Genomic DNA, 10,909 nt, shown 5'->3' with positions numbered 1-10,909 from the left:
GGTGGGCGGACTATATGACGCCGAGTAAGGGGCGACCTCTGACCGCTTGCCTCGACCCAGACTATAACTTGATGGGAAGGTGAACTTAGGGAAGATCGTAACTAATTTTGGCCGAATTCTAACCGCGATCCACTTGCATATTGCCGAAGGGACTAGAAAGGGACCAATAATTGAGGACTAGAGGATCTGCACTCATAACATTTGTAGCGGTTACACATTTGTAGCGGTTACTCTTTCATAGATGTGATAAGCACACCCCTCAATTTATGATTTAGAATAGAAATATAGTCAAGAAAGAATAAAGATGACAAAAGGCGAATACGTTCATCCCCATTACCCCCGTCAATCCATCCCAAGACCAACACGGAGGAGATAAATCACGGACGGCTACTAGCCTTTGGAATAGTGATTAACACATAAGGGAGATATTTACCTCGAATTTACCGAGATTCGAATCTCAGACCTCATTATGACAACACTTCATGCGCTAGTCATTAGACCCATTCGAGGGGACGTCAAGAAAAAATAATGAGAATAATGTATTGAAGGACAATGGAGTAATTGTATATTGGTTGTTGGAAAAATTTATAAAATATTAATGCAAGATCATAAGATCTATACATTTTATTTCCAATTTTAATCAAATTTTGCAGAAAAAAAGATTGCAGAGTGAAAAATCTAAAGTTAGATCAAAACTCAAAAGCCCTAATGGAAATCTCATTCAAGATAAACCCTAAACAGGATCCACGGATATGAGATAAGACCATTTCCCTCTCTCACACTCCCCTCTCTGCTCCGCTCCCCTATCCATCCACCCAAAGGCGATGGATACCAACACGCCCCCTCCTCCTTCCCAGCTCCAGGAACTCACCGCCGCCTCCGCCTCCGCCTCCGCCTCCGCCTCTCAAGACGAGAACCAAGAAGAACTCCCGACTGCCAATCTCCCGTTGGCCTCCCTCTCACTCTCACTCTCCCTCTTCTCCCCCTTCCCCAAACCTTGCTCCGTCGTCCCCTCGCCTTCCCACGTAAAATTCAACGTCCCCTCGCAAGTCTCCTCCCTCTCCATCTCCCTCTTCCCTCCCCCGGCGAAATCTTCGTCCAAGCTCTCCGCCCCTTCCAACATCTCCAATTCCCTCCTGCTCTCCCCCTCGCCCTTCCTTCGCCGCCGCCCCACCGACCCTTCCGCCGCCGCTGCCGCCCGCCGCTGCACCATCGTCTGGTTCCGCGCTGATCTGCGCCTCCACGACAACGAGCCCCTCTCCGCCGCCAACGCCGACTCCCTCTCGATCCTTCCCGTCTTCCTCTTTGACCCACGTGACTTCGGCCGTTCCCCCTCGGGCTTCGACCGCACCGGACCCTATCGCGCTCGCTTCCTCATCGACTCCGTAGCCGAGCTCCGCCAGGGGCTGCGACGCCGTGGCTCCGACCTCGTGGTGCGGATCGGACGGCCCGAGGTCGTGCTGCCGGAGCTCGCCCGTGCTGCTGGCGCTGACGCTGTGTACTCCCACCGGGAGGTGTCCCATGATGAGGCGCGTGCAGAGGAGAGGGTTGCGGCGGCGATGGAGGCTGAAGGGGTGGAGGTCAAGTACTTCTGGGGGAGCACGCTGTATCACATAGACGACTTGCCGTTTAAGCTGGAGCACATGCCAACCAATTATGGAGGATTCAGGGAGAAAGTGAAGGTCTTAACCGTTAGGAAGACGATCGAGACGCCGGAAGAGGTTAAGGGAGTGCCTTCAAGAGGAAATATTGAACCTGGGGATATACCGAGCTTGCAAGACCTTGGACTTAATCCAGCTCCCACAATGTCGCAGGTTTGGTTTATTGGTTCAAGTTCTTTAGTTTACATATCTGCATCGCATCAGTCATTCCTATCATGAATGTTTCATAATTTTGGTTTGGATTTCTTCCCAGATAAGAATTACCGCGAAAGCTGATACACATTTTAATCTACTTAAAGACTAGGTGTAGGAGAATGTCAAAACTAAGATGAACACAAACATTTGTGGTAGGAATGTGTCTTGACAAAGTAGTGCGAGGACATACTGGTTGGAAAATGAGCGAATCAAACAATTCTGACTAGAAAAAGAAAGTAATCAAGTTGCTATTTTACTTTTAGTAATATAAGCTTATATAATTGCCAAGGATTACTTTCTTGACCAATTTTGAGAAAATTATATAAGCTATCCCTTGACTGCTTGCGTGCAATAGCCATTTATCAACTATGGAAATGTTTCTGTCAAGGATTAATAACCCATTTTATTTGCAATAAAAATGGATAGTTGCTTCAATTCCATGGGTAATCATTTTCATGATGCTTTATAATCACTTTTCAATCTCAGATATTTTTATCTCACTGTACTAGAGAGAAGAGCTAAAGTTTCTAGGTAGTGCATGTACAACCTTAGAAATTGTTACACTTTTGTAGATCAGGAGAAAAGAAGGAAATTAAGAAGTCGGTAGAAGGAAAAACAAGATTTTTGCAGATGACAGCTAAAGATGATAGTTTGAACCTGAGAAAAGTTAAGTGGTCTAGGATGATAATATGTTTCATGGAGCTTAGTCCACAAATAACGAAGATAACAATGCACTTTTTTATACTTTTTGGGATTAGATTTGTTGGCTTACAAGGGTTTACAATTACCTAAAGTTCATGTTTTATGTGAGAAATTTATTTAACATTTGTTGAACAAAAATATAGATAAAGAATATGGAGCATTTGGATGCTTGTCACTCATACTTTTGATAATAATTCACTTATACTTTTGGGGATTAAATTATTTGGCTTGTAAGGGTTTATAATTACCTCAAGTTAATATTTTATTCGAGAAATTTATTTAACATTTGTTAAAAAAGATTAGATTCTAAAATTCTAAAAAATATGGAACTTTTACAGCAGCCTGTTCAATTCGAAGGTGATATACAACAAATAGAATGTTAATGCGCTAAGTTGCAAATTAAAGACTCACTATCTTTATTTGGTTTAGTGTTGGTCCCTTTGAAGGCCGGTAAGAGGGGAGGGGTGAATTGCCCTACAAAATAAAACCAAAAACCCTTCTCGGATATTCAACTAACTTAAAAGAACTTGTAATTAAAACGGCAGAGACTAATTAAGACAGAAAGTAGACACAGAGGAATTACTTGGTTTGCAATCAGAGGATTGCTAATCCAAGGCAAAGAAGGCGCACTAATTGATTCTCCTCTGGGCGGAGTAGCCTCTTACAGCGTTGAAAGCACAGAAAGAAATAACACAAATGAAAGCACTGGATTACAAGTAGTTACTTTAAGCTGGCAAGTATAATAGTTTTTTCGCATCGTAAGGGTTCCACTGGGGATAAATTTTCTGGTCTGGATGCCAAGACCCGGCTGAAACATCACCGCATCGAGGAGGCACCCTGGGGGCACCCAAGGAGTCCGAGCGCCTGGACTTGGTTTAGGCACTTGGACAGTCAACTCCTCGTGACTATCTGGTTCTCCTCCATTCCGGCTCTGTTCGCTTGGGTGATCTCGGCCATCTAGATATGGCTCACCCAAACCCATGTTCCGGCCTTCTCCTCGAGCAAGCTTCCGTTCCAACTTCTCGTCCCTTGGATACGCCGCACGCTTTCTTCTCGTCCGCCGGTGTACTCTTCCGCGGTCACCTCGTCCCTCGGACGCACCGAGCCCGTCGGCTCTCTCCCGTGCCGTCCTTCTCGCTAGCCGCGTCTTCCGCTCAACTTCCTGTGTTCCTAAGCTCCTGCACACTTAGACACAAGGGTTAAACAAACGCAGGACCTAACTTAGCTTGTTTGATCACATCAAAACACCTTGGGGTTCCAACAATATCCTCTTCTTACCCCAGTGTTAGTTAACCATACTCATATAAATGATTTATATTTCAATAAGGCCAAATATTTTTCAATTGAAAAATTATAGTACCTCCCCCTAGACTTAACATACTTCTCCCCCTTTGATCACATAAAAATTGGGGTTATAAATAAGTCTAAGTAAAATTTACTAATGTCTAAGTAAAATTCAATTTAAAGACACTCTTCAGAATTTTTCTTTCGAAAAAAAAAACATTTTTCAGATAAAACAGTCATAAGTGTTAATAACAATTTTAAGTTTGAAACTTATCTCAGCATCCCCAAAAAAATTTTTTTAATTAATTGAAAAAATTCTAAGTTAATATTCATAAGAAACAATTCTAAGTCAAATTTTTTTTTAAAAATTATAAGGCAATATTATCATAAAAAATTCTAAGATAACTTAAAAAAAATTTCTAAGTCAATTTTCATAAAAATTTCTAAGATAATAAAAAATTTAAGAAAATAAAATATTTTCTAACACAAATTGAATAACTCTTTTAAAGCATCAAGTAATTTAAATTAATGCTTTTTCAGTTAGTCAATTAAACTTTTCATTTCGATACTTGGCTTCCAGGTCGTGGCGAGGCACTAGGCCTTCTTGGTTATTGGAGCAACAACCACTTCCTTAGACAAAGCCTCATAAAGAAATTAGTTGTTTAATTTCCTTGCTGAAAATGCTAAGTCTAATTTTTAATTTTAAATTAAATAGGTTTTTGGAACCCGATAGAGGTTCCTACCTACAAGATTAACCAAGTATTTCCTAGGTATATAGATTTTTGATATATTTCTAATTTGATTTTGATGAAATCTATAATACCAATTTAAACCTCCATAATTTCTAAAAGTAGAAATATTTGAACCATTAGATTTTTTCAATCTTTCTATTTCTTCTTTTAGTTTTTCATTTTCAATTTTCAATTTTTTAAAATCCTCTATAAGACATGATTTTGCCAAAATTCTCTTTGTTTCTAAAATTTCATTTTCTAATTTGGCATTTTTATTTTCTAATTTATACATGGATTTAGTCATAGCTTTGATACCAAAGTAAAGTTCATCAGGGGGTAAGAGGCATACCTCACTTACCATATCAGACTTGAAGCCTGAATCTCCCCTTGCTTCGTTACTTCCATCTGAGGTCGCTCCCCCTTCATCGATGCTGGGTTCTGATGTACTTTGTCCTTCGTGGCTTGCCATCAGTGCAATCCCCGCATATTCTTGAGCTTCTGATTCAGATGAAGAAGTGTCATCCCAAGTTGCTTTTAGGTTGTGTTTCTTGGGTGTCTTCATTTTAACCTTCTTGAGTTCTGGGCAGTCTTCCCTTAGGTGTCCCTCCTTCTGACAGTGGTAGTCTTTTTATTCTGCATTTTAAATTTATTAGATCTAAAAACTTTTAAAGTTTCTTACCATGTACGCTTCTTGATCGCCTTCTGAGTCCGACTCGGGTTCATCCTTGTTGGTTGCGTTCAGCGCCATAGTCTGGGTTGTGACCTTTGATATCTCTGCATATCTAGTTTCGTGTAATTCAAGGGTAGAAAACAACTCTTCTAAAGTACTTACCTCCAAGTCTTTTGAAATGTAGTAAGCATCGACGATTGATGTCCATTCCGGAGTTCTTGGAAACGCATTGAGCGCGTAGCGAATAGTATCCCGGTTTGTTACCGTTTCACCAAGATTTTCGAGACCAGTAACTAGTTCTTTTACCTTTGCATGTAAACCGGCTACTTTTCTCACCTTCTCCATTTGATGGTTGCTGAGTTGCTTTCAAAGCAAGCCTCTTCTTACGAGTTTAGCCTCGAAGAACTTCTCCCAAAGTTCTTTAGCGATAAATACATCGATCCGGTTGACCTCTTGAGGTGAATACGCTCAGTAGGTGAATTCAACTCTTCTGCTTGCTTCTAACTCATTCTGCTCTTTCTTTTTCCATCTTTATCTATTGGAGCTACAAAACCATATTTCATAATAAACCGAATTTCAAAATCTGTTTTTAGAAATACCTCCATACGACGCTTCCAGTCTGCGAAGTTCCCCTCGAATTTTGGTGGAACAATGCTTGGTCCGGCCATCTTTGTTGCTTCGATCGGCGGTTAGTCCTCCTGAAGCGCCTTGGCTCTGATACCACTTGTTGGTCCCTTTGAAGGCCGGCAAGAGGGGAGGGGTGAATTGCCCTACAAAATAAAACCAAAAACCCTTCTCGGATATTCAACTAACTTAAAAGAACTTGTAATTAAAACGACAGAGACTAATTAAGACAGAAAGTAGACACAGAGGAATTACTTGGTTTGCAATCAGAGGATTGCTAATCCAAGGCAAAGAAGGCGCACTAATTGATTCTCCTCTAGGCGGAGTAGCCTCTTACAGCGTTGAAAGCACAGAAAGAAATAACACAAATGAAAGCACTGGATTACAAGTAGTTACTTTAAGCTTCTGGACCAAGGCTATATTTATAGTCTTGGTCCGGGCACCTGGAAGGGTTCCGGGCGCCCTGGGGGGATAAATTTTATCCCCCAACGGTCGGATTGAGTCAAAACTCGATCCTGTTGAAAAGTCGATTCCGGGCGCCCCGGTCGGTTCCGGGCGCCCGGAATGGTTCCGGGCGCCCGGAGCCCTAAGGTCAACATAAGTTGACTTTTCGACTCCGGTTCAGCTCGTCTCAGTTCGGCTCGTCTTGGTCCGGGCCTGTTCGCTCTGGTTCCACTAGCTTGGGTGATCTCGGCCTTCCGGAATAGGGCTCACCCGAACCCATGTTCCGGCCTTCTCCTCGAGCAGCCTTCCTTCCCGGTTTCTCGTCCCTCGAACGCCGCGCACGTTCTTCTCGTCCGCCGGTGTACTCTTCCGCGGTCACCTCGTCCCTCGGACGCACCGAGCCCGTCGGCTCTCTCCCGTGCCGTCCTTCTCGTTAGCCGCGTCTTCCGCTCGACTTCCTGTGTTCCTAAGCTCCTGCACACTTAGACACAAGGGTTAAACAAACGCAGGACCTAACTTAGCTTGTTTGATCACATCAAAACACCTTGGGGTTCCAACATTTAGGACATATAAAAATGCCAAGAAAAGGCTTTTAGATTTTTGTTCTGTAGTAGCTAACTTGACCTTTTTGATCTCACATATTTTCAATTTCCCTATGACATGATTCTGTCTTCCTTTAACTGGTTGGGAATTGGAACAAATGCCGCAAATATTATCATTTGGCATGGACCCATATTTCTATTTGTTTGTTCTCAGTCGTCAAATCACTTATTCTTGCCGATAAATGGTTAATCTAAAGGAAGCCATGTATAAGAGAGTCATTAACATTTGATATTTCTTTACATTTAAATTAAGATTGTAGCTGTTCCTGTTCGGTAGTTTTTCATTTGTCTTACTATCAATTTGTCTTATTGTTCAAGTCTGATAAGCTAAAAAATTGTAAGATTGTGTTCTCCTGTTATTAATTTATAATGTGATATGAATCATTATCCTCCATGGATGTGGAAGAGGGATTGCAGGCTCATCAGAGAGAACCACTGACGTTTGTGAGCTCATTGGAGAGAACTAACCAATCATGTGATACAACAAGAGATTTGTAGAATAATCGAACGACATGTTATAGTATATTACTCTGATCACTTTATTGTACAATCAAAACAACAGTTGTAACTCACAATAACTCAACTATATACATACTAAAAACATCATATACACCACCCATTTCACCCGCAATTGATTCAGAACTGGTATGTTCACACCGCCTAACCATGTATTACTATTAACCGTGGTTGCTTGCAACTTCTCCAAGATGAAGCAACCATGCTCCTTGCCCTATATTTTCATATGTCGCCACTCCCACTAACATCCTTTAAATGGCTGCATGCATGGTTGTACCATTATGTCACATTACATCACGGATTTTTCAGCCCAAGTAAATATACTTATTTCATTAGTTTCTTGTACCTCTGATTCATGGAACCATGATTTCAGGTGTTGGTATCATTAGAATCTAGGCAGGCTACTATATCTGCTACCATTCGTTTGTTCTCTTTGCATCTTTTATTCTGTGTTCGAATAGCTTTGTGAAATACTGTTGCAATAAGTTTCTAATCAAATATTTTGAAACTGGTGGTATTTGGCTTTCTGCATAATACAGGATGGAAAACCTATTATGAGTGCTTCCCTCGTGGGTGGTGAGACTGAAGCATTAGAAAGATTGAAAAAGTTTGCTATTGAATGCCGCACCGAAACAAGCAGAGGAAATATGGAGAATTCTAGGAATAGCATATTTGGTGCTAATTTCTCATGCAAAATCTCACCTTGGCTAGCTATGGGATGCCTTTCTCCTCGCTTGATGTTTGAGGAGCTAAAGAAGACTGCCAATAGGTATATTTTGCTCCACGTCCAACTCCGAACTAATTTTATCAACTTAACAAGATGGATTGGTGCACCAAACTGATTTCTTCTTTGTGCACAAGCTTTTAGAGTAGTGACAATGCAATGTGGTTTTATGTTTTCATTTTGTTCAAAGGGTAAGCAATGAAGGTTATCTTGCATGTATACATAACAGGACGGTTTCTACTGCTTCATCTGCGAAGAGTGGCGGTCTGAATTCACCAGATAGTGGGATGAACTGGTTGATGTTTGAGTTATTGTGGAGAGATTTCTTCAGGTATCATATGATAGTCTATGCTAATATTCTCACGGTATAGTAGTAGATGAGTATTACTTCTTTTTTATCAGAATTCTACACTTGAGGAAAGATATTCGCTGAGTTTGGATTATAGCTTCTTAATGTTTGTTGATTTATTGTCAGTAAATAATATGATCTGATTGCGTTTCATCGGCAGGTTTATCACCAAGAAATACAGTTCGGCTAAGAAGGGTGCAGCTGCACCAGCCACAGCTTGCACTGGTGCCCTGGTGTAACTTCTTTATCCAGCCTTAAACTTCAATCTACTTGGCTGTGAGATTTTAGATACTCTTGAGTTTTATAAAATCCAGGTTCATGTTCATGGAATTCTTCACATTGTCTGTCAAAATTTAATGCAGAATTCAACCTAAAACAAAAATAATAGAGGCTGGCTTGGCACCTCATTCAACCTGAAAGAATCTCCACCTTTTGAATTACTTCGGCAATAAAAAAAAAAATCAAGGAAGCTACTGTCATTTATTCTTTGAGTGATGATGACAATTGTCCTAAAAAGTTCTCTTTTTGATCTTTTGGATAAAATAGTTTTGTTTGGTCATAATATTTAGCTCAAGTCATTTCAATTTGAATTAAGTTGAAACCCACGAGTGCGATCTCTCTTTCTTTCTGCTGATTTTTTTTTCTCTCAAATTGTTTCTCGTCTCTTCCTCCGCTTTCGGGTTTTTTTCTTGTTGGAATTCCTTTTCTTCCTCAAGCCATATCTTAATTTTTATTTTTTTAAACTAGTATTAGTTATCTAGCTTTTTGATCCGATTAATTCATGGATCATCGGTCTGACTTAAGAAAACTTTTATGGGTCATCAAGGTAAAAATTTTAAAGTGTTCATAGCAGAAGGTGTATTAAATTAAGGGAAAATTGATCAAAAGTCTCTATTAACAAACTATTCTTCCTCTCAAAAAGTTTGTTTTCATTTCTTGTATGTAACTTTTTATTGCATGCAACTTCTTAATTCATACTGATTTATTTAATCACCTTTTATCTGTTATGTTTTTAATATGTATAAAACGTCTAAATAATTTTTTTTAGAAAAAATTCAACACATTTAGGTTATAATCAAGTATATTTTTTTATTAAATTGAGTACAATTTTTTTTTTCACCTGATCAATCAATTGGGAGTTCATATAAATCAATTCAAGATGAATTGATTGTCAATCGATTCAATCTAAGTTAGTCAATCGATTTGTATGATTCTCAATTGATTAGTTAGGTGAAAAAAGAGTTGGATTCAATTCGATGGAAAATATACTAGATTCTTTTTAAATGATATTGAATTTAGGAGGAATTATATTTCCTTTTAGACTTTTGTACCTATAAAAAATGAGGATAATTAGATCAATTGAATGTCCATTATATTTGGTTAGAGAGTGAGAATAAATATTTTTTTCATTTATTTAATTATTTTTTATTTTTTAGAGATACAAAAAATTTGAGGTATAATTCTTCCTAAATTTAGTATATTTAGACTAGAATTTAATATATATATATATATATATATATATATATATATATATATATATTTTATCAGCATGATTTTTGTTAGCTTATCAATCGATTGGGAGTTTATATTAATCGATTAATTTAAAATAAATTAATTGATCAATTAATTTAGTATAAATCAATCGATTAATATGATTGATCATGTAAACAAAGTTTTACTCAATTGATGAAAAATATATTAAATTTTATTTAAATGATACTAAATTTAAAAGAAATTATCCATTCTTTTTGACTTTTTATACCTATCATATACCTATAATAAATGAAAATAATTAGATAAATTAATATTCATTATATTTAATTAGGATACGAGAATAAATATTTTTTTGACATGAGACTAAAAGTAAAATTTAAATTGTAGTTAAAATTTTTTCTCCAACTTACTGATAAATTAGCTCCTCAAGTTTATTATCTGAGAAAAATATGCAATATTTGAAAGATTACGTGAGCAAGCGTGTTGCTATGTCATAGCTCGAGGGTGGCAATCCGTACCTCGCAGGAAATAGAGTAGGATGTCGATGGTAAAACTACCAAATTCTAATCCGAAATAGAGTAGGACGTCGATTGTAAAGCCACCAAGATAGATTTTACGTGGACACTCCTGGCCGCTCATTTTCAAAGTGTTTGCAACTTTCAATAAAGCTACTAAAATGACTAATTTTGACGTGAACTTGCTTTCCACGTAAAGTCGTCAAAGTAAAGTATAGTATTCGTTTTTCCCTCTAGACAAGTAACTCCATTATTTATTTACTATTGGGACTTGATCCCAAATTCTTCTTTAAATTAACACCATCCCGATCCTCCTCCCACTAATTACACTAATTAAGTTAGTGTAAACTTTAAAAATTTTCGGATAAAATGGAGTTGATTAGTATGGAATAAAATTA

The 10,909-nt window shown here is 38.5% G+C and overlaps 1 protein-coding gene across 2 annotated transcripts; it reads left to right on the top strand.

Moving 5' to 3' along the window:
- The first annotated feature begins 756 nt into the window (after positions 1–756).
- LOC122010188 (blue-light photoreceptor PHR2-like) lies at positions 757–9,092 on the top strand. 2 transcript variants are annotated; one of them, XM_042566628.1, is made up of 5 exons: positions 757–1,814; positions 7,969–8,198; positions 8,383–8,484; positions 8,663–8,778; positions 8,865–9,092. In XM_042566628.1, the coding sequence occupies exons 1-4, from the start codon at positions 825–827 to the stop codon at positions 8,739–8,741; spliced, it is 1,401 nt and encodes a 466-aa protein (XP_042422562.1). In that variant the 5' UTR covers positions 757–824; the 3' UTR covers positions 8,742–8,778; positions 8,865–9,092. The 2 variants fall into 2 exon arrangements, with proteins under 2 accessions (XP_042422562.1, XP_042422561.1); XM_042566627.1 differs by having other exon boundaries at positions 8,663–9,092.
- Positions 9,093–10,909: the final 1,817 nt, after the last annotated feature.

Source organism: Zingiber officinale, chromosome 8A, assembly GCF_018446385.1.
Source record: "Zingiber officinale cultivar Zhangliang chromosome 8A, Zo_v1.1, whole genome shotgun sequence".
NCBI classification, from domain to species: Eukaryota; Viridiplantae; Streptophyta; class Magnoliopsida; order Zingiberales; family Zingiberaceae; genus Zingiber; species Zingiber officinale.
This window is presented reverse-complemented; position numbering and strand designations above follow the sequence as displayed.

Excerpts from the sequence above, each read along its gene's own strand:
- LOC122010188 (XM_042566628.1), top strand. The coding sequence starts at position 825 with ATGGATACCAACACGCCCCCTCCTCCTTCCCAGCTCCAGGAACTCACC. Across the intron at positions 8,199-8,382 it reads CTAAAGAAGACTGCCAATAG|GACGGTTTCTACTGCTTCAT; the intron begins GTATATTTTGCT and ends TATACATAACAG. Across the intron at positions 8,485-8,662 it reads TTGTGGAGAGATTTCTTCAG|GTTTATCACCAAGAAATACA; the intron begins GTATCATATGAT and ends TTTCATCGGCAG.